This window comes from Aquarana catesbeiana, linkage group LG05 (assembly GCF_042186555.1).
Source record: "Aquarana catesbeiana isolate 2022-GZ linkage group LG05, ASM4218655v1, whole genome shotgun sequence".
In the NCBI taxonomy this organism is placed as follows: domain Eukaryota; kingdom Metazoa; phylum Chordata; class Amphibia; order Anura; family Ranidae; genus Aquarana; species Aquarana catesbeiana.
Window position 1 is genome coordinate 617,696,068 of NC_133328.1, and position 27,509 is coordinate 617,723,576.

General features: G+C 46.6%; 1 protein-coding gene across 1 annotated transcript in view; it reads left to right on the top strand.

The window, feature by feature from the left end:
* The first annotated feature begins 9,587 nt into the window (after positions 1-9,587).
* Positions 9,588-27,509, top strand: part of PHF20L1 (PHD finger protein 20 like 1) — a 204,952-nt gene continuing 187,030 nt past the window's right edge. The window contains exons 1-2 of the mRNA XM_073632269.1: positions 9,588-9,794; positions 11,731-11,843. Of these exons, the coding sequence (XP_073488370.1) occupies positions 9,789-9,794; positions 11,731-11,843 (119 nt within the window). The 5' untranslated portion in view covers positions 9,588-9,788. The remainder of the gene's footprint in view (positions 9,795-11,730; positions 11,844-27,509) is intronic.

Below are 27,509 nucleotides of genomic sequence, written 5' to 3' on the forward strand. Positions count from 1 at the left end.
ACTTCTGGCTTGGCTGACTATCCGTTCCGGTTACTGAACTTTAGCTATGTTTTGACTACGTTTGTTCTTCTTACTTTTATTATTAAACAAGTGTAATTTAACTGTACTTCTGTCTCGGCCTGATTTCATGGTTTCTGACAGTAGGCGAAGGCCATGTATTCAGAAGATGCAGTCAATCCACTTGTTAGTAATATTTTTTCCAGATTGGATGAACTGGATCACTGAATGGATCAGTTTGCCATGGCATTACAAACGCTCCTGAGTCGCACGGCTCACCTGGAATCTCCCACTGTGGCTGCCCCGGTACAACCTATGTTGCAGGCCGACCCTGCTGCTGCTCCAGTCTCTGTGCAGGCAACCGGCTTGAGTATTACCTCTATAAGAGGTATGTCTGGTTCAACTCCGCTTCTCCAGCGATTTGGGTGCTATCCAGTCCAATGCAGAGGGTTTCTCAACCAGGTTGAGATATACTTTGTGATGCTGCCCCAGGCGTTTCCCACAGACAGAAGCAAAGTAGGTTTCGTGATATCTTTGCTTTCTGAGAGAGCCTTGGCCTGGGCAAACCCTCTATGGAAGACGCAAAAAACTGTTGTCTTGAGCTACCCTGAGTTTGTGGCTTCGTTTAAAAGAGTATTCAAGTTTCCACACACTCCGCTTCTGCTGCCAAGTGCCTCATGTCCATCGAACAGAGTATGAGAACTATTGCCGACTACGCCATTGAATTCTGTACCCTGGCAGCAGAGGTTGCCTGGAACAATGAGGCCCTCGCGGCTGCTTTTTTCTCATGGTCTCTCGGATACCATTAAGGATGAGATAGCAGCCCGAGATATACCCACTGAGATGGAGAAGTTGATCACGTTTGCCATCCTCATTGACTCCAGACTCAGAGAAAGACTCTCTTTAAGGCCCCTTTCACACTTATACGACTTCAAAGTCGCGTGATTTTATCGCGATTTCACGACCGCGATTTTGCCGCGATTTTACCGCGATTTGGGACCAGTACTACTTTGTACGACTTTGCCACATTTTTGGCATTAACAAATGAAAACATACAGTAGTTGGTATGAATCATAAGGGGGAACTCCACGCCAAGTTTCAAATAAAAAAACTGGCGTGGGTTCCCCCCCAGGGGCATACCAGGCCCTTAGGTCTGGTATGGATTGTAAGGGGAACCCCCTACACCGAAAAATCGGCGTGGGGTTCCCCCCAAAATCCATACCAGACCCTTATCCGAGCACGCAGCCCGGCCAGTCAGGAATGGGGGTGGGGACGAGCGAGCGCCCCCTCCTGGACTGTACCAGGCCGCATGCCCTCAACATGGGAGGTGGGTGCTTTGGGGCATGGGGGGCACCCTGCGGGCCCCCCCAACCCAAAGCACCTTGTCCCCATGTTGATAAGGACAAGGGCCTCTTCCCGACAACCCTGGCCGTTAGTTGTCGGGGTCTGCGGGCGGGGGGCTTATCGGAATCCGGGAGCCCCCTTTAATAAGGGGGCCCCCAGATCCCGGCCCCCAACCCTATGTGAATGAGTATGGGGTACATGGTACCCCTACCCATTCACCTAGGTAAAAAAGTGTCAATAAAAAACACAGTACACAGGTTTTTAAAGTAATTTATTAGGCAGCTCCGGGGTCTTCTTCCGACTTCAGGGGTCCTCTTCCGACTTCAGGGGTCTCTCCGGCGTCTTCTCCCGGTGTCCGCATCTTCTGCTGGCTCCACCGCTATCTTCTGCGGTGGTCCGGACTTCTGGATCGTCTTCTTCCTCTTCTCTTCCAGAGATGTTGACACGACGCTCTCTCCAGCTGCAATGGTCTCTGAACGCTCCGCAACGGACTTATATAGGCAGTGACCCCGCCCCCTTATGCCGTCACAGTCCCTGGGCATGCTGGGACTGTGACGTTTTAGGAGGCGTGGTCACCGGGTGATGACCACGCCCCCTTATGACGGCACAATCCCAGCATGCCCCGGGACAGTGACCTCATAAGGGGGCGGGGTCACCGCCTATATAAGTCCATTGCGGAGCGTTCAGAGACCATTCCAGCTGGAGAGCGCGTCGTGTCAACATCTCTGGAAGAAAAGAAGAAGGCAGAAGGCAGAAGGCAGAAGTCCGGGCCACCGCTAGCAATTGAGCGGCAGAAGATAGCGGAGGAGCCGGCAGAAGATCAGGACACCGGGAGGAGACGCTGGAGAGACCCCCGAAGTCGGAAGAGGACCCCCGAAGTCGGAAGAAGACCCCGGAGCTGCCTAATAAATTACTTTAAAAACCTGTGTACTGTGTTTTTATTGACACTTTTTTGCCTAGGTGAATGGGTAGGGGTACCATGTATCCCATACTCATTCACATAGGGTGGGGGGCCGGGATCTGGGGGCCCCCTTATTAAAGGGGGCTCCCGGGTTCCGATAAGCCCCCCGCCCGCAGACCCCGACAACCAACGGCCAGGGTTGTCGGGAAGAGGCCCTTGTCCTCATCAACATGGGGACAAGGTGCTTTGGGGTGGGGGGCCCGCAGGGTGCCCCCCATGCGCCAAAGCACCCACCCCCCCATGTTGAGGGGGGGCGCTCGCTCGTCCCCACCCCCATTCCTGACCGGCCAGGCTGCATGCTCGGATAAGGGTCTGGTATGGATTTTGGGGGGGACCCCACGCCGATTTTTCGGCGTAGGGGGTTCCCCTTAGATCCATACCAGACCTAAGGGCTTGGTATGCCCCTGGGGGGGAACCCACGCTGGTTTTTTCATTTAAAACTTGGCACGGCGTTCCCCCTCAGGATTCATACCAGACAGCTGTCAGCACTGCCTGTCGCTCATCGCGAAAGGAAAAAAAAGTTTTCCTTTCCCGATCAGCGAGCCAGGCTTGTGCTTACAAAGTCGTACTGAAGTCGTGTCTATATTATTCAGGCACGACTTGCATGCTACTTCAGGGTTTAACATTGAGGTCTATGGAGTACAACTCGCAAAGAAGTTGGACCAAAGTAGTGCAGGGACCACTTTCAAGTCGGCACGACTTAAAGTCGTGCCTATATGAATGGTAGTCATTGAAAATCATGGAGAATGACTTGTCATACGATTTTGCAGTACAAAATCGTGGGACAAGTCGTATAAGTGTGAAAGGGGCCTTAAGGAGCGATTGCGGAAGCCTCCTGTACGTTTGTCTCCGAGCTTTGCAGTCCCACCCATGCCTCCCTTACCTCCCATGCCTCCTGGTACCGAGTCGGTCAGTGAAGGTGAACCCATGCACTTGGGTTTCACGCGTCTCTCTGCGGATGAGAGAACCTTTTGGAGGAGGAAGAGATTGTGCCTTTATTGTGGCCAAGCAGGTCACTTTTTGAAGTCTTGTCCTACCCGTCCAGGGAACGCCCGAACCTTAGGTGGCGTTGTTTCATCCCCAGTTTTCCATAAGGATAAGCCCCTGGTTTTGGTCACTCTTTCTTGGGCTGAGTCGTCCGTCGGGATACAGGCTCTAATCGACTCTGGGGCTGCAGGCCTGTTCATTGATGCTGCCTTGGTATCGAAGCACTCGATTCCGCTGCAGCTGCGTGACACTCTACTTGCCATTGAGGCTCTTGACAGGAGACCTCTACAGCCTGCCCATGTGACTCATGAGACGGTTCCATTGTCCATGGCTGTAGGGGCTCTTCACCATGATATAATCCAATTTCAAGTTATTTCCTCACCTAAGTTTCTGCTGGTTATTGGTTGTCCTTGGTTACAGAGGCACAACCCCACTTTTGATTGGCTCCGTGCTGAGGTTCTCTCCTGGTCACCACAATGTAGTGGGACATGCTTCTAGAAGGTAGCCAAGGTCCTGTGCACCTCTTCACTCTCCTCCCTGCCGGAGGAGTACAGCGATTTTAGCGATGTCTTTGACAAAGGTCAAGCTGGTAGTTTGCCTCCACACCGGCCGTATGATTGCGCAATTGACCTTCAACCTGGTGCCATACCCGCTCGTGGCCGGGTTTACCCTTTGTCGGTCTTATGTTGCCATGGAGGAGTATGTTGCAGATGCACTTTCTCGAGGTTTCATCCGCAAATCCTCGTCTCCTGCTGGTGCTGATTTCTTCTTTGTGAAGAAGAAGAGTGGTGAACTGAGACCTTGTATTGATTATAGAATGCCTATCCAATTCTGTTGATTATGGAGTTATTTGACCGCCTCAAGTGAGCAATGGTTTTCACGAAGCTTGATTTGAGAGGGGCATACAATCTTGTGAGGATTAGGGAGGGCGACGAGTGGAAAACTGCATTTAATACCAGAACAGGCCATTATGAGTACCTCGTAATGCCTTTTAGCTTTTGTAAGGCCCCGGCAGTTTTCCAGGAATTTATTAACAATGTCCTCCGAGATTTGTTGCAGTTATGTGTGGTGGTTTATCTCGATGATATCCTCATATTTTCCAAGTCCCTGGAGAGCCACAACACAGATGTCTGTCGTGTGCTTCAGAAACTAAGAGAGAACAATCTCTATTGTATACTGGAGAAGTGCGAGTTCCATCGTGAACAGGTTAAATTCCTGGGCTATGTCATTTCCACTGCTGGTTTTTCGATGGACCCAGAGAAACTTTCTGCAGTTCTACAGCGGCCCCGACCCAGGGGTTTACTTCCTCTGCAGCGTTTCCTGAGCTTTGCTAACTATTATCGGAAGTTTATTCGTAACCTCTCGTCTCTGGTCAAGCCCCTGACTGATATGACCAGAAAGGACGGTAACCCACAGAGTTGGTCTCCGGAGTCCATTAAGGCCTTTGAGAGTCTCAAGGCTGCCTTTGTTTCTGCTCCTGTGTTGGCACATCCTGATCCTATGTTACCTTTTATCCTTGAGGTTGATGCTTCTGAGACTGGTGTTGGCGCCCTTCTGTCTCAACTTCCTACCTCTGAGAGCACTCTGCATCCTTGTGGCTACTTTTCCAAGAAATTGTCACCTGCGGAGTGTAGTTACGAAATTGGTGACAAAGAGCTGTTGGCAATCATTTTAGCCCTGAAAGAATGCAGACATCTCCTCGAAGGTACCACTGTGCTGGTTCTCAGTCTTACTGACCATATGACTCTCACATTCTTGTCTGAGGCTAAACTCCTCTCTCCCAGATGGGCGCAATGGGATCTTTTCTTGTCAAGTTTCAATTACATTGTCTCATTCTTACCCTGTACTAAGAATGTAAGGGTTGACGTCTTGTTACGACAATTTTCCTCCATTTCCAAGTTGGAGTCGTTTCCGGTTCCTATGATTCCTCCTGAACGTATTCTGGCTACTGTTCGCACCAGTCTCACTTCTCCTTTGGGTGTCATTAAGATAACTGTCAATAGTCTGGGATAGCTGTCTCGCTTCTTTGGGAGAAGCACAGATAGATGCCTGGAGATCAAGAGCAAAAAAAAAAAATAAAAAGGAAGGGGGGGAAGGTGGCAAACATTTACATATAAGATCCAGCATATTCCACTTACAATTTATGAAAAAATCCAGGCCTACTGGCGTCGTATAGATGACTAATTATAGAATGGTCCAGAGATTGATGTATTCAGATGGGTATACTACCCTGAATTTGTTTAAAAAAGAGAAACTTCAAAACAAAACGTCCATAAAAGTAGAAAGATAAATGCAAAAATTGCCAACCATGCCACCAAACTTCCCCCGGGAGCTCTGTGAGGGCGGGGAGATGGAAACCAGTGAGAAGCAACAAGAACCGGAACTGGGCGAAGGATGTCGATCACACAAAGGGAAGTACCCACACCTATACAATCGATAAAATAAACCAAATAAAAAAACCTAACCAGACAGTAAATATAAATCCAAATAGTGTGACTAGTACACATAATGTCCGATAAAATAAAATGGTAACAGTGAAAATGTGATGAGGGTGCCTTGTGCTAACATGATTATAGATGATTGTATAAAGGATTATATAGAAATGATTGTAGATAATGAGATACCATAATTGTGTAGTATGGTTGGAAATAAATTTAAATTATACCAACGATACGCAGTGCAATTATAAGTGACCTGGTACCTATTACCCCCTGATGGTAACACAGCTGACTCAGCTGTGCCATCAGTGTGGTCGCCGCCAGTCACAGCCTTACGATCCAATGCGCATGCGCTACTGCGTCAGTGCATCGGCGTCACCCCCGTGACCTGGGTGACGCAGCTGATCGCGGCAGACACACTCGGTGGCACACGTGCAATGGCGTCAACACGCCGGCGCCGTGCCCGCGAGCCAGGTGGAGCCACCGCCCACGGCGAACACGCAATGGCACATGCGCGGCGACGCCAAATCGCAGACGCCACGCCAGTGAGTGGTGTCAGGGAAATTTTAAGCTTCTCCCTATAAGCAAATAATTTCTTTGCGCTTAAAAGCACAAAAACAGCTCTCTTATATAATGCTGGGAAAGCGCGCTTGTATTTCTCCAAGTAACACAGACACAGATGCTGGTATCACCTTGAGTTTAGCAGAATCCTCCAGAGAGTAGCAAGCTCTTTTTATTTATACTATAAACATGAATAACAAAGGAAGGTGGTGGCTTCAGAATCAGCCAATAAGACACTTGTATTCTTTCAAAAGAACCAATCACACACATGTATATATTCAAACAGAAATACAGTAGTGACGTGTGCAGATGGTCATGTGCAGAGCCATGCAGCAAGCGTCACTCTGTGTCTCACAATTTGAACACTACTTACATGGCTCTGAACACGATTGTGTGCACATTCCCACTGCTACCAATGATGCGAGCAATACTCTATCATGGCTCAGTGGGCCATAATTTTGTATGGTTATGCTATGGTTCCCATGTACGCAGATCTGCTTACTTAGCAGTTTAGATGCGGTCGCCATGGAGTGGCCAGTCCCTTGGTGAGGCAGAAACAAACATCCTTAAAAGAACAAACAGATCTTCCATGTCCACGGGAAGGTTTCTGCAGCCAATGGTCTTCCACCAACGTCTGTATGTGCGAATACGCTCACATGGGTGTATTACAGCAAAACTGACACTGGGGGACATCTGACAACATACATTAATAAAAATTTCCACAACAGTGGGCATGGCCGCTGCTGCCTGTATCCTGCCCAGAAGGGGCGGACACGTGTGTACAGCGGCGCCGGCGTGGTGACGTCATGCCCACAGAATGGAAGATACGGCACTGGGTGAAAAAAGAAAAAAAGAGGACGGCAATCCCCCGGTCTCCAAACGTCTGTGGCGGAAGGAGACCTCTGGCATCCAAATCCATCCGTGAAACTCCACACGCCACTCAAAAGAGAGGAATCCTCCCCATGGACGTATATGCGGGAGGTGTACAAGGAAGGGCCTGGAAAACCAAGGGGGATTGCAGCACCCAGGGAAAAGAAAACGGGAAAAAGGGATGCAAAGCACCTAGTAACAACAAAAAAAAAAAAAATATTGAGGGAAATCCCAAATATTAATATAGATATAAATCTAAGCACTGATCTCCAAACACCATCATGTGCCCAGAGTAGGAAACGGCATCATACATGACACATAACACAGGTCCCTAGATGGAACCAGCAGTTAGTAAACATATAAAGTAATACATAATTACCATACCCTAAATGGGCAAAAGGGACTTGAATGAGGTGGCTTCATTCAAACCTGGGGCCTTATGCCGCGTACACACGAGCGGACATTACGGCGGACTTTGCCCGGCGGACTTTTCGATGTACTTTCCGACGGACTTTCTGAATGAACGGACTTGCCTACACACAATCCACCAAAGTCCGTCGAATTCGTACGTGATGACGTACGACCGGACTAAAACAAGGAAGTTCATAGCCAGTAGCCAATAGCTGCCCTAGCATGGCTTTTTGTCCGTCGAACTAGCATACAGACGGCGGACTTTTCGACCGGACTCGATTTCAACGGATAAATTTTAAACAAGTTTCAAATCTAAGTCCGTCCAACTTTTGAGAAAACAAAGTCCGCTGGAGCCCACACACATCGAATTGTCCGACGAAATCCAGTCCGCCGGGCAAAGTCCGCCGTAATGTCCGCTCGTGTGTACGCGGCATTAGTGGCTCCTAGTGAGAATATCCACCTCATTCCTCTCTGGAGGAATAACCCTATCCCAGTTAACCCCACGTGGATCCTGTGGAATGTGTTCAAGGCATAAAAACAGAACTTTTGGGAGAGCCATATGCATGGTCCTGGGTAGCATGCCTACCTATAGGGGAATATAGATCACCTATTTCGATGGCATACGTGTGGTCGTAAATACGTTTTCCAAAATTCCCTAAAGGGCTTGCCTACGTAGAATGCACCGTATTCGCAGGTCATAAGGTATACAATTCCTTTAGTTTGACAATTTGCAAATCTTTTAGGGAAAAACCTATTCCCATTCGGTAAGATCAAGTTTTGACCCGTGTTAATGTACTTGCAGTGCGGCCATCCCCAACACTGGAAAGAGCCCTTGAGTGAATGAGTTTTGGAATTTGGTCCAGCCAGATGGCTATGCACCAACTTATCGGGAGACGAGGCCCGTCGGTATACCACCAAGGGTTGTGGAGGGACAAACCCAGAGCTAACCGGATAACCTGTCAGCAAATACCAGTATGGCTTTGAAGTCCTCGTGTTGAGAGCTATAGCGGGTGACAAAACGAACATTACCGTTCGCTTTAGCAACCATATATGATATATATATAGGGGATGACACTGTGTATAGTGAGATGGGTATATAGTATATAGGGGATGGCACTGTGTATAGTGATGTGGATATATGGTATATAGGGGATGGCACTGTGTATAGTGATATGAATATTTGGTATATAGGGGATGGCACTGTGTATAGTGATGTGGATATATGGTATATAGGGGATGTGAGATGGGTATATGGTATATAGGGGATGACACTGTGTATAGTGAGATGGATATATGATATATAGGGGATGGCACTGTGTATAGAGAAATGGATATATGATATATAGGGGATGGCACTGTGTATAGTGAGATGGATATATGGTATATAGGGGATGGCACTGTGTATAGTGAGATGGATATATGGTATATAGGGGATGGCACTGTATATAGTGAGATGGATATATGGTATATAAGGGGATGGCACTGTATATAGTGATGTGGATATATGGTATATAGGGGATGTGAGATGGATATATGGTATATAGGGGATGTGAGATGGATATATGGTATATAGGGGATAGCACTGTGTGTAGTGAAATGGATATATGATATATATGGGATGGCACTGTGTATAATGAGATGGATATATGGTATATAGGGGATGTGAGATGGATATATGGTATATAGGGGATGGCACTGTGTGTAGTGAAATGGATATATGGTATATAGGGGATGGCACTGTGTATAGAGAGATGGATATATGGCACTGTATAGAAGAAGGTATGTATTACATTTTGTGTGTCTTTGGTCCTATCAGTGGGTGAGTAACCTTGACAACACAGCACATCCTGTCATTACAGCACATCTCTTTACTGCATGAGGTTGGCCCCGCCCACACAGCTCGACCAGTCACATGACCATCCAGCTGATCTGTAGCGGGGGGAGGACCGCCAGCTAGCCACGCCGGAAGTCACTGGCTCCTCACCTAGGAGACGGCGGCCGTGCGTCCCAGGTAGGACGCGTTGACCCGGAAGCCGTGCGTCTCAGGTCTGTGACGTCTCGGTGAGTGATTGGCTGAGGGGCTCTGAGGGAGCAGCGGGAGGGGAGTCCGGCGGAGAAGCGGTTGGTGAAGATGAGGCTTCCCGGAGACCGGACGGCCCGGGACTAGAGACGAGAGAAGCTGCGTTCTCACCCCCCGGTCCGTGCTGTGAGCTGACTGCATGGAGGTGAGAGACACACCTGGGAGATGGAGAGGTGACACCAGACAGGGAGTAAGATATTGACAACGGGGTGAGAGAGGCGACACCAGAGAGAGGGAATGATAGGTGACATTAAAGAGAAGGAGAGGTGACACCAGAGATGGAGGTGACACCTGGGAGAGGGTAGAGGTGACACCAGAGATGGAGGTGACACCGAGGTGGGATAGAGAGAGGGAGGGGTGACATCAAGGTGGAGGGGGAGAGAGCGAGGGGACAACACCAAGGCGGGGGTGAGAGGGCGACACCGAGGCGGGGGATAGAGAGAGATGGGGCGACTCCGAGGCAGGAGAGAGAGAAAAAGAGATGGGGCGACACCGAGGCAGGAGAGAGAGGGGGGTGACACCGAGGCAGGAGAGAGAGGGGGGTGACACCAAGGCGGGAGAGAGAGAGGGGGTGACACCGAGGCAGGAGAGAGAGAGGGGGGTGACACCGACCGAGGTGGGGGATAGAGAGAGAGAGGGGGGAGACACCACGGCGGGAGAGAGAGGTGGCGACACCGAGGCGGGAGAGAGAGAGAGAGAGAGAGGGGGGCGACACTGAGGCGGGAGAGAGGGGCCGACACCGAGGAGAGAGAGAGAGGGGGGCGACACCGAGGCGGGAGAGAGGGGCCGACACCGAGGAGAGAGAGAGAGGGGGGCGACACCGAGGCGGGAGAGAGAGAGAGGGGGGCGACACCGAGGCGGGAGAGAGAGAGAGAGGGGGGCGACACCGAGGCGGGAGAGAGAGGGGGGCGACACCGAGGCGGGAGAGAGAGGGGGGCGACACCGAGGCGGGAGAGAGAGGGGGGCGACACCGAGGCGGGAGAGAGAGGGGGGCGACACCGAGGCGGGAGAGAGAGGGGGGCGACACCGAGGCGGGAGAGAGAGGGGGGCGACACCGAGGCGGGAGAGAGAGGGGGGCGACACCGAGGCGGGAGAGAGAGGGGGGCGACACCGAGGCGGGAGAGAGAGGGGGGCGACACCGAGGCGGGAGAGAGAGGGGGGGCGACACCGAGGCGGGAGAGAGAGGGGGGGCGACACCGAGGCGGGAGAGAGAGAGAGGGGGGGCGACACCGAGGCGGGAGAGAGAGAGAGGGGGGGCGACACCGAGGTGGGAGAGAGAGGGGGGCGACACCGACCGAGGCGGGGATAGAGAGAGAGAGAGGGGGGAGACACCAAGGCGGGAGAGAGAGAGAGAGGGGGGGGGAGACACCGAGGCGGGAGAGAGAGAGAGAGAGGGGGGGACACCAAGGCGGGGGAGAGAGAGAGGGGGGCGACACCGAGGCGGGGATAGAGAGAGAGAGAGAGGGGGGAGACACCAAGGCGGGAGAGAGAGAGAGGGGGGGACACCGAGGCGGGGGAGAGAGAGAGGGGGGGGACACCGAGGCGGGGGAGAGAGAGAGGGGGGCGACACCGAGGCGGGGGAGAGAGAGAGAGGGACGACACAGAGGCGGGGGTGAGAGAGAGAGAGAGAGTGTGGGACGACACCGAAGCGGGGGAGAAAGAGAGAGGAGGGAGTGACACTTGGGGAGAGAAGTGAGACCAGAGAGAGGGTGTGAGAGAGAGGTGACATTGGGGGGAGAGATAGAGAGGTGACACCGCAGAGAGAGAGAGTGTGGTGACATTGGGGGAAGACAGAGAGGGAGAGAGAGAGGTGACATCAGGAAGAGACGGGAGTAACAAGCTGACACACAAGATACCTGACAGCAGACAGAAATGGGGAGATGACTGACACCAGGGAGACACAAATCTCACACATGAGAGCGCTGACACCGGAGGGTGAGAGGAAGCTGGTGCCATGGAGAGAGTACAGAGTGAGAGTCAGTGTGTTTGCAGCGAGACAGAGAGCTGACACCAGGGGAGCCGGTACCATAGACAGAAGGTAAATAATCATTGAAATCCATAAGTGATTTTGTTTTTCTCAGGTGGAGGGCGGGATGATGGAAGAAGTGAGGATGAGTAAGAATCCGCCTATTCGGCCCGGGATCACATTTGAGATCGGTGCTCGTTTAGAAGCGCAGGACTACTTGCAAAAATGGTATGTTCTGGTAATGTGACTTTTTCCTATCCCTGAACCGTGAGTAATACTAGTATTCTTTTAAAAGCATTTAGAGATGTCTCTACAACATGCCTACAAATGGGATGTAACATATGTAATGTTATAGCCATTATACAGTATTGTAGAATATTTAGCTCCTTTTGGCCCATGCCGCCTTGGTTCCTAGGACGGAGGCAGCCTCTGTTGCCTAGTATCCTTGGTTGCTAGGACGGAGGCAGCCTCTGTTGCCTAGTATCCTTGGTTGCTAGGACGGAGGCAGCCTCTGTTGCCTAGTATCCTTGGTTGCTAGGACGGAGGCAGCCTCTGTTGCCTAGTATCCTTGGTTGCTAGGACGGAGGAAGCCTCTGTTGCCTAGTATCCCGGGTTGCTAGGACGGAGGCGGCCCCTGTTGCCTAGTATCCCGGAAATAATAAAATAGATCTTGCGAGCCAACAATGGAACAGTACTATAAAAGTGAGCGCGTATCGTAACCAAGCTGCAAACGCTAAACACGTTTCCTACTCGTGTAGGTACACTCATGAATTAAAATAAAGTTGCATTTGCGCTAGGAAACCAAAAAAAAAAAAAATATATATATATATATATATATATATATATATATATATATATATATATATATATATTTTTTTTTTTTTTTTGGTTTCCTAGCGCAAATGCAACTTATTTTAAGTTGCATATATATTAATATAAAGTGCTTAACTATCAAAAGGGAATATATTCAGAAATCTATTATAATCCGTGTAACATTAATGTTGTGATACAACTCATAAAGTGCAACATGTGAAAAATATTAACATACAGGTGCAAATTTAGGATAAAATGTCCACTCCTTCACCAGATTGATTAATAAAAACCATAAACGTTCATCAAAATTAAGGTTTCTAGTGCATAAATCCAGTGTTCATATAAAGTGCTTTTCATCATGCTCTTTAAAACCAGTGCAGAACTTATAGCATGCTTCAGTGCTCTTCCAGTGTTCCCCAAAAGCCTATGCGCTCACCTCAGAGCGTGTGACACAGTACTTAAACTATGCCCAAACACGCTTGGAAGCCACTCCTGGGCTCTAACGATATGCAGGTGATGAAATCCAACTCCCTCAATCAGTAGTATTCCAGATCATGGATAAAAGAGAAAAAGCTCCATAGCGTGATATTGTAAGGACTTTATTAAAAATAAATATTCCCTTCATAGGGGTACTCACATAATATAGGTGCGTGAGTGCACCATCCTATTCAGGGCTCTGTATGTATGAACCAAATCGTTGGTACGGCGTGCGGTGCGGTGTGTCTATCTCGTCTCACTACCTCTGCTGACAGCTCCGTCCTGGCCCCTCCCCTGACGCGTCTTCGGCACAGGGATCACGTGCCTTCTTCAGGGGGATCTGAAGGTGAGCGCATAGGCTTTTGGGGAACACTGGAAGAGCACTGAAGCATGCTATAAGTTCTGCACTGGTTTTAAGGTGCATGATGAAAAGCACTTTATATGAACACTGGATTTATGCACTAGAAACTTTAATTTTGATGAACGTTTATGGTTTTTATTAATCAATCTGGTGAAGGAGTGGACATTTTATCCTAAATTTGCACCTGTATGTTAATATTTTTCACATGTTGCAATTTATGCCTAGTATCCCGGGTTGCTAGGACGGAGGCGGCCCCTGTTGCCTAGTATCCCGGGTTGCTAGCACGGAGGCAGCCCCTGTTGCCTAGTATCCCGGGTTGCTAGCACGGAGGCAACCCCTGTTGCCTAGTATCCCGGGTTGCTAGCACAGAGGCAGCCCCTGTTGCCTAGTATCCCGGGTTGCTAGGACGGAGGCAGCCCCTGTTGCCTAGTATCCCGGGTTGCTAGGACGGAGGCAGCCCCTGTTGCCTAGTATCCCGGGTTGCTAGGACGGAGGCAGCCCCTGTTGCCTAGTATCCCGGGTTGCTAGGACGGAGGCAGCCCCTGTTGCCTAGTATCCCGGGTTGCTAGGACGGAGGCAGCCCCTGTTGCCTAGTATCCCGGGTTGCTAGGACGGAGGCAGCCCCTGTTGCCTAGTATCCCGGGTTGCTAGAACGGAGGCAGCCCCTGTTGCCTAGTATCCCGGGTTGCTAGGACGGAGGCAGCCCCTGTTGCCTAGTATCCCGGGTTGCTAGGACGGAGGCAGCCCCTGTTACCTAGTATCCCGGGTTGCTAGGACGGAGGCAGCCCCTGTTGCCTAGTATCCCGGGTTGCTAGGACGGAGGCAGCCCCTGTTGCCTAGTATCCCGGGTTGCTAGGACGGAGGCAGCCCCGGTTGCCTAGTATCCCGGGTTGCTAGGACGGAGGCAGCCCCGGTTGCCTAGTATCCCGGGTTGCTAGGACGGAGGCAGCCCCGGTTGCCTAGTATCCCGGGTTGCTAGGACGGAGGCAGCCCCGGTTGCCTAGTATCCCGGGTTGCTAGGACGGAGGCAGCCCCGGTTGCCTAGTATCCCGGGTTGCTAGGACGGAGGCAGCCCCGGTTGCCTAGTATCCCGGGTTGCTAGGACGGAGGCAGCCCCGGTTGCCTAGTATCCCGGGTTGCTAGGACGGAGGCAGCCCCGGTTGCCTAGTATCCCGGGTTGCTAGGACGGAGGCAGCCCCGGTTGCCTAGTATCCCGGGTTGCTAGGACGGAGGCAGCCCCGGTTGCCTAGTATCCCGGGTTGCTAGGACGGAGGCAGCCCCGGTTGCCTAGTATCCCGGGTTGCTAGGACGGAGGCAGCCCCGGTTGCCTAGTATCCCGGGTTGCTAGGACGGAGGCAGCCCCTGTTGCCTAGTATCCCGGGTTGCTAGGACGGAGGCAGCCTCTGTTGCCTAGTGTTGCTGGATGAAGGTGCTCCTGCCTCCTAGGTTGCTAGGATGCAGTCGGCTGGTGGCCAATAGGCTGTATTACCACTGTACTCCCTTGTATGCATTGAAGGCCTCATGCACGTGAGTGCATTAGGGCTGTACAAAGTATAAATCTGGCTTTTCTCCATGCCTGGGAAGCCCAGGTGCTGCGTACAGCCGCCCATACACCTGAATAGCTGTGTGCAGCTGTATACAGGTAGATGTCAGTTGCCTGGCTATTGGGGTCATCCACTGGCTTTTAATACATAGTAACTTTGAGAAATATGCACATTAGGAAAATCCTTCTCTGCATACTTCTACATTTGTCTTTTAATTTAAACTCCATTTTATTGATTAAATGTGTTTTCTTAAGGACATTATCATCCACGCTTTAAGGTACATATAAAGTAGGCGCCTGTCACTACTAAAACTCAGTAAGGCTAACACGGTAAGACCAAATAATATGAAAAGCCATCTATGGCACGACAACGTAATTAAATGATTCAAAATAATTACATTAGAAGCAAATTAATGTGGATGGCGAAACCAGTCTGTCTAATCCAGGAGAATACAGGCTTTTTTTTTTTTTTTTTTTTTTTTTTTTAGCAGCCAGCACCATAAACAATACTTAGAGAAACCCTCTAAAGTTAGTCAATAGCTGTAATTTGTAAAGCTGAATTAGATGTACGGTAATTTTTAACTAGTTACATTGGTCCAGCTTGGAGCAATGCAATTGTATGTGGCATACCTGTTGGATCCCTGTGGAAACTGGAATCCGCTGTAGTAGTCACCTCTGCTACAGAGATCTCAACTTTCTTCCCGATCCCGTGATTGGGCGAGATAGACAGGTGTGGTGATGTCATAATATCCAACTACTTCAATCATAGAACACTTTGCATTTATTGACAAGATGCAAAATGTTCTCTGAATGGAGTCTATGCAACGTGAGTATTTACTATGCAGCACATCAGCCATTTGACACAATACCCAAAAGCCAATGGCAATTGCTGTTTCCTCCGGGATCCTACAGGTATGGCACATATATACTGACACTGGTCCAAGCTAGACCAATCAAATCTTATAAAAATTGCCACACATAAACTTCAGCTTTTAAAGTGATTGTAAAGGTTCCTTTTTTTTTTAAATTTGTTTGTTTAAATAGCAAAAATGTTATACTTAGAGTGCCTTGAAAAAGTATTCATACCCCTTGAAATTTTCCACATTTTGTCATGTTACAACCAAAAACGTAAATGTATTTATTGGGATTTTATATGATAGACCAACACAAAGTGGCACAAAATTGTGAAGTGGAAGGAAAATGATAAATGGTTTTGAATTTATTTATTTTTTTACAAATAAATATGTGTGCATTTGTATTCAGCACCCTTAACTCTTGATACCCCTAAGTGCCAGTTCACACTGGGAGCGGCTTCAAAGTCGCCCAACTCTCGTCAGACTCTGAAGCCACCTCATACAGCGCGACTTTAGCGTGACTTGCAAAACGACTTTTGTGTAGTGGTCAATGCAAGTCGCTCTGAAGTTGCCCCCAAGTAGTACAGGAACCTTTTTCTAAGTCGGAGCGACTTGAGTCGCTCCTATTGGAACGATTCCATTGTACTGCATGGAGCGCGACTTGTCAGGCTGACAAGTCTCCTGACAGGTGGCCCCTGTGTGAACCGGCACTAACTAAAATCTAGCCAAACCAATTGCCTTCAGAAGTCACCTAATTAGTAAATAGAGTCCACCTGTGTGTAATTTAATCTCAGTATAAATACAGCTGTTCTGTGAAGCCCTCAGAGGTTTGTTAGAGAACCCTAGTGAACAAACAGCATCATGAAGGAACACACCAGACAGGTCAGGGATTAAGTTGTGGAGAAGTTTAAAGCAGGGTTAGGTTATAAAATAATCTCCCAAGCTTTGAACATCTCACAGAGCACTGTTCAATCCATCATCCGAAAATGGAAAGAGTATGGCACAACTGCAAACCTATCAAGACATGACCGTCCACCTAAACTGACAGTCCGGGCAAGGAGAGCATTAATCGGAGAAGCAGCCAAGAGGCCCATGGTAATTCTGGAGACGATGCAGAGATCCACAGCTCAGGTGGGAGAATCTGTTCACAGGACAACTATTAGTCGTGCTCTCCACAAATCTGACCTTTATGGAAGAGTGGCAAGAAGAAAGCCATTGTTGAAAGAAAGCCGTAAGAAGTCCTGTTTGCAGTTTGCAAGAAGCCATGTGGGGGACACAGCAAACATGTGGAAGAAGGTGATCTGGTCAGATGAGACCAAAATTTAAACTTTTTGGCCTAAAAGAAAAACACTATTTGTGGCAGAAAACTAATGGGGCGTACACACGGTCAGACTTTTCTACCGGACTGGTCTGACGGACGCCGATGGACCAAATCCGGCGGACAATCCGATCGTGTGTGGGCTTCACCGGACCTTCAGCGGACTTTTCCAGTCGCAAATCTGACGGACTTTAGATTTGGAACATGCTTCAAATCTGTACGTCGTAACTCCGCCGCACCCAGAAATCCGCTCGTTTGTATGCTAGTCCGACGGACAAAAACCAACGCTAGGGTAGCTATTGGCTATCAACTTCCTTGTTTTAGTCCGGTGTACATCATCACGTACTAATCCGTCGGACTTTGGTGTGATCGTGTGTAGGCAAGTCCGTTCGTGAGAAAGTCTGTCGAAAGGCCGCTGGAAAGTTTGTCGGACCAGTCCGGTCGAAAAGTCCGCCCGTGTGTACAAGGCATAACACTACACATCACTGTGAACACCCCATCCCCACCGTGAAATGTGGTGGTGGCAGCATCATGTTGTGGGGATGCTTTTCTTCAGCAGGGACAGTGAAGCTGGTCAGAAATGATAGGAAGATAGATGGAGCTAAATATAGGGCAATCTTAGAAGAAAACCTGTTAGTCTGCAAAAAGTTTGAGACTGGGGCGGAGGATCACCTTCCAGCAGGACAAAAGGGTGTTTTGGGACTTTAAATGAGGTGCATGATACTATGCACCTCCATCCCTAATTCAGAAATAAGAAAGGGGTTTTTGGGACTTTGAGTGAGGCACAAGACACATGGTCAGAGAAATTATAAAATTGGTAAATTGACATGAACAAAGCATACCTCATAAACATATGATACATGGTTGTAATGTAATGGTTGTATACAGATAAAAATACGTGAGTATTTTTATCTGTATACAAGGCAATGGCATACAGAAAAGAAGGATTCATATATATGTATATACACATGCACGCATCTGAAATCGCATAGTATCCCATGGAAGTAATTAATGTAAGAAGCCAAATGCTTACTGAGTAATGGATACAAATGGGTTATAAGATACAAATGACAGTTGAGGTCTAGCTATGTGTTGGGAACATGATGACATTGATAAGCTTGATGCATTTCATGGCCAGGTGCCACTCATCAGGAGAAAACGCATAGCATATCTGAAAAAAGTGCCAGGTAACTATCCCTGCGATTTTCACTTTATCGCCATTATCGCACACCTTTCTGTTTTTCCTCACTTTTCCCCCTTTCTGGAAAACTCCATGATCTTTATGCGATTTTTCACTTTTCCATTCTCTTTTCTCCTTTGTGGTATATGTTTTCTTTCACTTCGTATCCATTATACTTTTCCCTTTTTCCAGGTTTCTTATCCATGATTGTATATGGGAGGAGCCCAGGGAGTGTTGGGTGTTACTTATACCCCCACTGGGAGTCTTGTTTTCACTTTGACCTCTCTCCTCACACATGCACATCATGTCTCAGAGCATGTCTCTTTGCAATGTCACCAGGTAACTAGCCCTATGATTTCCTCTATCACCAAGACTGCACACCTCCTTTGTTTTTCTTCACCCTTGGAGTATTGCATGGTTTTCATGCGATTTATTTATTTATTTTGCTTTCTCTATGTGATATATTATTCCCTTCACTTTGTATCTACTACACTTTTCACTCTTTCAGGCAATAATGGATGTTGGTCTTTAGTTCATGAATACTGTATGCATATACTGGTACCATTCACACATTGGTTCAATATCATTTACTCTACAGACATATTTGGAATTTTTTTCACCATTGCCTATTGCGTTTAGAGGGTGTTCCTGGGGTGTGTTGGTGTGCTCGCTTCCTCCTTGGGTTCATTCTTTCAGCTCCCGGGACAGACTTACCTCGCAGATCCTGACTTGCAACACTGGTTACTTGGAACAATTTATACATAAGTATTCCAGGGAGATGTACATCTTGTTTTCCCTTGCCCCTACCTTCTTTTTTACTATCCGGGCAAAATATTAGATCCTATTTGGTACCTTTTTTTTTCTTAAATTTTTTTTCAGATATGCTGTGCGTTTTTTCTCCTGATAAGTGGCACCTGGCCACGAAACGCGTTGAGCCTATCAATATTATCATGTTCCCAACACATGGCTTGGCTTGACCTCAACTGTGATTAATTCATTTGTATCTTTTAAACCATTTGTATCCCTTACTCAATAAGCATTTGGCTTTTTACATTAATTACTTCCATGGGATACTATGCAATTTCAGATGCGTGCATGTGTATATACATATATATGAATCCTTCTTTTCTCTATGCCATTACCTTGTATATAGATAAAAATACTCATGTTCAACCATGTATCATATGTTTATGAGGTATGCTTTGTTCATATGTCAGTTATAACATTTTTTAATTTCTCTGACCATGTGTCTTGTGCCTCACTCAAAGTCCCAAAAAAAAACCTTTCTTACCTTCCAGCAGGACAACGACCATAAACATACTGCCAGAGCTACAATGGAATGGTTTAGATCAAAGTATATTCATGTGTTAGAATGGCCCAGTCAAAGTGCAGACCTAAATCCAGTTGAGAATCTGTGGCAGGACTTTAAAATTGCTGTTCACAGACGCTCTCCATCCAATCTGACAGAGCTTGAGCTATTTTGCAAAGAAGAATGGGCAAAAATGTCACTCTCTAGAGATGTGCAAAGCTGGTAGAGACATCCCCAAAAAGACTTGCAGCTGGAATTGCACTGAAAGGCGGTTCTACAAAGTATTGACTCAGGGGAGCTGAATACAAATGTACCCCACACTTTTCACATATTTATTTGTAAAAAAAAAAATTGAAACCCCATTTATCATTTTCCTTCCACTTCACAATTACAGTGGGGCAAAAAAGTATTTAGTCAGCCACCAATTGTGCAAGTTCTCCCACTTAAAAAGATGAGAGAGGCCTGTAATTGTCATCATAAGTATACCTCAACTATGACAGACAAAATGTGGAAACAAATCCAGACAATCACATTGTCTGAATTTTGAAAGAATTTATTTGCAAATTATGGTGGAAAATAAGTATTTGGTCACCTACAAACACGTTTCATCTTCAATGCTCTTGCTGATGGGAGGAGGTTTGCACTCAAAATCTCAGGATACATGGCCAAATTCATTCTTTCATGTACACGGATCAGTCGTCCTGTTCCCTTTGCAGAGAAACAGCCCCAAAGCATGATGTTGCCACCCCCATGCTTCACAGTAGGTATGGTGTTCTTTGGTTGCAACTCAGCATTCTCTCTCCTCCAAACACGACGAGTTGTCTTTCTACCAAACAATTCTAGTCTAGAAGACTGAATCTGCAATAGGCAAGCAGCTTGATGTGAAGAAATCAACTGTGGGAGCAATAATTAGAAAATGGAAGACATACAAGACCACTGATAATCTCCCTCGATCTGGGGCTCCACGCAAGATCTCACCCCGTGGGGTCAAAATGATCACAAGAACGGTGAGCAAAAATACCAGAACCACACGGGGGACCTAGTGAATGACCTGCAGAGAGCTGGGACCAACGTAACAAAGGCTACCATCAGTAACACACTACGCCGCCAGGGACTCAGATCCTGCAGTGCCAGACGTGTCCCCCTGCTTAAGCCAGTACATGTCCGGGCCCGTCTGAGGCTTGCTAGAGAGCATTTGGATGATCCAGAAGAGGATTGGGAGAATGGCATATGGTCAGATGAAACCAAAGTAGAACTGTTTGGTAGAAAGACAACTCGTCATGTTTGGAGGAGAGAGAATGCTGAGTTGCAACCAAAGAACACCATACCTACTGTGAAGCATGGGGGTGGCAACATCATGCTTTGGGGCTGTTTCTCTGCAAAGGGAACAGGACGACTGATCCGTGTACATGAAAGAATGAATGGGGCCATGTATCGTGAGATTTTGAGTGCAAACCTCCTCCCACCAGCAAGGGCATTGAAGGTGAAACGTGTCTGGGTCTTTCAGCATGACAAGGATCCCAAAAACACCGCCCGGGCAACGAAGTAGTGACTTCGTAAGAAGCATTTCAAGGTCCTGGAGTGACCTAGCCAGTCTCCAGATCTCAACCCCATAGAAAACCTTTGGAGGGAGTTGAAAGTCCGTGTTGCCCAGCGACAGCCCCAAAACATCACTGCTCTAGAGGAGATCTGCCTGGAAGAATGGGCCAACATACCAGCAACAGTGTGTGACAACCTTGTGAAGACTTACAGAAAACGTTTGACCTCGGTCATTGCCAACAAAGGATATATAACAAAGTATTGAGATGGACTTTTAATATTGACCAAATACTTATTTTCCACCATAATTTGCAAATAAATTCTTTCAAAAATCAGACAATGTGATTGTCTGGATTTGTTTCCACATTTTGTGTCTCATAGTTGAGGTATACCTATGATGACAATTACAGGCCTCTCTCATCTTTTTAAGTGGGAGAACTTGCACAGTTGGTGGCTGACTAAATACTTTTTTGCCCCACTGTATGTACCACTTTTTGTTGGTCTATCGCATAAAATCCCAATAACATACATTTACGTTTTTGGTTGGAACATGACAAAATGTGGAAAATTTCAAGGAGTATGAATACTTTTTCAAGGCACTGTGCCTGCTCTGTGCAATGGTTTTGCACAGAGCAGCCCCGATCCTCTTCTAAAAACCTGCCTTTACTGGCTTCCTGTCAGCTGGGATTCGCCCAGGCCTGGATTAGATACAATAAATTGACAGTTCATGCTTAGTTGTACAGAATACATACTTTTAGTCAGATTGACCTTGTTGGACGTGTCTTTTTTTTTTTTTTTTCCAGCTTAATGTTTCCAAAATAATTGAGTCATTTTATAGTGGTATCTCTGCTGTCATCCCTAGTGTGTACTGGGGAGTCTTGCCGCTTTTTGTAGCCCATAGTAGAGAGTTAAAATGCACCCGTGGATAAACTAGATTTACAATAGAGCTGCACGATTAATCGCTAATAATCGAGATCGCGATTCTTTCCCCCTCACGATCTTAACAAAGCATTTTCCCAATTCTATGCAGAGTTCATTGCTCGAGCCGACAGCTGTCACACAAGAAAAAAACAAAAAACCAGGCAGTCTGCCAAGTTTAACAACATTTCTCAGCTGCTGAGCTAACTATAAACATTGTAACGTTTTGTTCTTTAGATTAAAGGAATGGACTTCTGTCTGTAAATGAAGGAAGTTTAACCACTTAAAGACTAAACTTTTACTAGACTTTTTCTGACACTTGTTGGTTTCAAGTTCCATTATTTTTTGATAGAAAATTACTTAGAACCCCCAAACATTATATATTATATTTTAGCGGAGACTCTAGAGAATAAAATGGTGGTTGTTGCAATATTTCATGCCACTGTATTTGCGCAGCGATCTTTCAAATGCAATTTTTTGGGAGAAAAATTCTCTTTAATAAAAAAAAAAAAAAAAAACGGTAACGTTAGCCTAATTTTTTTGTATAATGTGAAAGATGTTGCGCCGCTAGAATCGTGATCTTTATTCTAAGCAAAAAAATCGTGATTCTCATTTTTCCTAGAATTGTGGAGCTCTAATTTTACAGAGGATAAATATTCAATAAAATCAATTACAGCAGATGATACTTAAAGCGAAACTTCGGTCATTTTTTCAACTTTCCATCTATTAAATCTTCTGCCCTTGTTTTAATTTTGGATAGTAAAACATTTTTTTTTCTGCCAGTAAATATCTTATACAGCCCACTTCCTGTTTCTTGTCTGGTAAAAAGCCTAGGTATATGACCTCATGCACAGCTTCTTCTCTTTGTCAGGAAGGGAGAGGGATGAATCATAAGAGGGCAAATGAGAGCTGGAGGGGTGTGTGTATAAATCAAGGAAGTAAACAGGCAGCAGCTTCAGCTGCCCACAGTTAAAATGGTTGCAGCCAGACTCAGTGGAGGGAGATTTCTGCAGCATATTTGGCAAGTATAGAATCGCAGTATATATAAAATAATATGCAAAGTGGTTGTAGGGAAGCTTCAGAATGGCAAAGATGTTTTTATTACATATTATGTGAGCAGACTGTAGTTCCTCTTTAAAGCGGATCTTTACTGCATTGGAGCACCACAGACCAAATACACTATTTTAATTAATTTTTAATATTCAAAGCAAACTCCCTCATCCACCCATGTCTCCATGCTTTTATTTTGTTGAGAAAGCACTTTGAAAAACACCCACTTAGCATTCCTGGCCAGGGCCATCTTGAGTAAGGGCTAATGATTTATGTAGCATTTACTTCCTGGAATCCATGTGTCCTTAGCTTAAGCATGCATGCAAGAGGGTGTGCTTGTCTAAGAAAACCCCTCCTGAAGAAACCAGGAAGTAACTGAAGAAATGTTAAAAAAAAAAGTTTAAAACAAGTAAATATGATCTACTTTCCTATCTATTTACTAATGCAAGCAGCATTAGGGGGATTAAAAATAATTAATGTTGATTGGGAGAGTGAAGTTCCACTTCAACCACTTGCCGATCACGCTATAGCTGAATGACGGCTACAGTGCGGTCGTCCAGTTCTGGGAGGGTGTCATATGACGTCCTTCCCGTGATCGTGCCAGCCGCGTGCCCACCGTGGCGCGCTCTGTAATCCCTGTGTACTCCAGACACAGCTGATCACAGATCAGGGGTAAAGGGCCAATCAGAGGCTCTTTACCACGTGATCAGCTGTGTCTAAGCACAACTGTGCATGATGCAAACACAAGCAGGTTATCAGCATTCCTTTCCTCACACTGACAGCATGAGGAGAGGAGAGCCGATAACCAGCTTGTGTGAAAGGGACATCTACACTGACTATCAGTGCAGTCCCAACAGTCCCAACAGTGCAGCCTCATCAGTGCACATCAGTGAAGGAGAAAAATTACCTGTGGTTTTTTTTTTTTTTTTTTTTTTTTTTAGCAAAAAATAAAAAACTCAGTGGTGATTACCACCAAGAGAAAGCTATTTGTGTGAAAAAATTATAAAAAGTTCATATGGGTACAGTGTTGCATGACTGCGCAATTGTCATTCAAAGTGTGAAAGCTGAAAATTGGCAGGAAGGCGGTGAAAGTGCTCAGTAGACAAGTGGTCAAAGCCCAACTCAAGGTTTACCATCCCTTTTTAAATAGTATTTCTTTTTTACCGCATTACTAATTACTACACTATGAGGTGCTCTTTATGGGTGAGCTGTGTTAACTGTATGTAACCTCAGCTACATACAGCACTGTGTTACTTCCCATCCTACTCCGCCACCAAAGTTTATTTCGGCTTTAAAGGATAAGTTCACCTTTGGGAACATGCTACATGTGCCACACTTTATAAGGTGGAACATGTAATGTGTCCCCAATGCTGCGGCCGCTGCCCGATTCACCCTTCCCATGACAGCATTACGGGGAGAAGCTCCACTCCTACACGGACACGTCATTCCTTCACAGAGTTCTGTAAAATTAATGTACTACATGTACCGACATCCTTTGTGGATGTTGGCTTGTAGTTCTCAATGAACTACCACAGTGCTTTGGAGCGATGTGGTAGTTCATTGATTCTTCCTGTCAGTGTATCTGCTTGTCTGTACGCGGACACAGATACACTGAATGATCTGAAGGAGACCCGCATGGCACCAGACATCTGGTGATCGATGGGGAAATACTTTACCGGCTTCAAGAAAAAAATAAAATAAATGCACATTTCTTTTACCTGCAAAAAAATGTGTATTATTATTTTTATATTTTAAAGTGAACTTACCCTTTTAAGTGTGGAGAGATTTGTGGAATTTAGCAGCAGGGTATGTGGTATTAGTTTTTGTTGGATGTTTGAATATGGTTTAAAGTAGAAATTGTAGGGAAAACTTTTTTTAATTTTATTTTTTATTTTTCATTTTGGATAGAGCGAAGGAGGGTTATAACCCCTGTCAGATTTTTTTTTTTTTTTCGCCATCTGTGTCCCATTTCAGAGATTTCCCTCACTTCCTGTCCCATAGCCAAACAGGAAGTGAAAAGAAATCCCTGCAAATTAAGGGAATTCCTTGGGGGACTTTCAGGTCACCAGAACTAGTGTCCCCATTGGAAGATTTTTCCTCTTACTATTCTGGGGACAATCCAAAATGTGGTATTTTCTTTTACTTACTTTCACATTCAATGATAATGGTAAACAGGACGGACAAATAGAGAGGGTGAGTCTCCTTAAAGTGGTTGTAAAGTTATAAGGTGTTTATTATCTTAATGCATCCTTGTTCACATTTACTCTTTGAGAATTCAGATCTGACCCAAAAGTCTGAGCTCTGTCAGTACGCTGAGGGGTCTCTATCATGGGATACTTTTCAAGGGATCGAAGCCTCGCATAGTACCAGTGCATACAAAAATTGTACACAGCGGGTGATATTTGTCAAGCATATTTGCAACACAAACTCAAATCAGTTTGCCTCTCATTTTGGAAAGTCTCTGCAACACATTTACTATGTATTTATGACCCCTCACCTGAAATTCTGGGCGGCAAATTGAGTCTGATTTGTACAGGTCTGTGAAGAAGACGCGTTTTCACTCCAAACGGGTGCACAATGGTACGTGGTTCTTTGCTGGCTTTCCAAGCTGATCTTGTAAGCTTTACCATTATGCTTTAGAGGTTGTGGCCAACTGAGATCCATGTATGTGGCAGTGCCCCAAATTTTACCTAGTTCATGATCCGGCACTGGCGCGTGCTGGCTGTGCCGTGATTAAACACAGCACAAGCCAATCAGCAGGTGCCGGCCAATGGATGACCACCGGCCCCCGCTGACCGGCGAGGAGAAAGACAGGACAGAGCTCTTAAGTCAGTGCTTCTCAACTCCAGTCCTCAAGGTGCCCCAACAGGTCCTGTTTTCAGGATTTCCCTCAGATGAAACGGCTGTGGTAATTACTAAGGCAGTGAAAGTGATCAAATCGCCAAAATAATGGAGAGCCTGAAAACATGACCTGTTGGGGCGCCTTGAGGACTGGAGTTGAGAAACATTGGTCTAAGTAAACAAAACAGAGCTCTGTCCTGTCAGTGGGAATGTGCCGGCTTGTTTCCCTGATAAAAGCCATCACATCTCTTATGTCGGCTACAAAAGTCCGACAGCCCGTCCGACAGACTTTCGACAGATTTTCAACGGACTTTTGGCGGACTTTCAACAGACTTTCTAACGACCGGACTTGCCTACACACGATCACACAAAAGTCTGACGGATTCGTACGTGATGACGTACACCGGACTAAAATATGGAAGTTCATAGCCAGTAGCCAATAGCTGCCCTAGCATCGGTTTTTGTCCGTTGGACTAGCATACAGACGAGCGGATTTCTGGGTCCGGCGGAGTTACGACGCAAAGATTTGAAGCATGTTCCAAATCTAAAGTCCGTCAGATTTGCGGCTGGAAAAGTCAGCTGAAAGTCCGGGGAAGCCCACACACGATCGGATTGTCCGTCGGACTTTTGTAGCCGATAAGTCTGACCGTGTGTACGCGGCATAAGTATAATCCACACACAGTACACACATCAGCACTGGTTAGGCTCACATTTAACCCTTTGACTGCCCCCCGATGTTAATTAGTGATCGACCGATTATCGGTGCTGCCGATATTCACTTTTTAATGTGAAAAATTGGGCGCAAAACCATATAAGCATGTAAATATCAACCAGACCCACATAGGTGTGACATTATAATCAGCACATATATCTTAAATTATATAAACCAGTCCAATATGAAAGAATGTGGAAAAAAATATTTATATCTGTGAGACAAATAAAGATGGGTGTATTTCTTCTGTGTGGGTAAAATCTCCAACTCCGTGCGTTCATAAAGTGCAATATGCTAATTTCTTGTGATTAAATAAAAGCTTCACCTGAAGTGACAAATAAATCTGCTCACCAGAAGTACCTGGCCACAGAGTGACCACCAGGCATGAAGTTGGAAAAACGTCCTCAGCAAACCAGGACCCTCCAAGCCAATAAGAACTTTAATCGAGCATCTCCAATTATGATCAAACATCATACATTCATAGATGGTGAATGGTGATCCTCTAAAAATAATAACACTCAATGCAAGTCCCAAACGCTCCTTATCCTTATCTTATTCTGTAAAGTTTGGCTCTCCCAGAAATGAGCCAAAAACGGCAATAGTGTAATACTGTCTTTATTGTCAGAGCAGTTACATGCCTTAAAACGTACAGCAGATGACAGCTCAGCTGTGGGATGAGGCAGGGGCCGATCCGTCACTAGAATGTGAAACCAGGAAGCACGGCATGCGTCTCAACTGGGGGTGAAGGGGATAGCTCTTGTGTCTAGCATCTACAGCCTCCAATTTCTATGCATTTCGTGTCCAAGCACACGTCTTCCATTTTCCTGAAGACGTGCGCTTGGACACGAAATGCATAGAAAGACCCGAACAAAGCCAATGCTTCGTTCAGGTCTCGGATCTAGTAATCCGGAAGCGATGTCATGTCATCACTTCCCGGATTACTGCCATCTTAAAGGCGCCAGTTTTAAAAAATAATGTA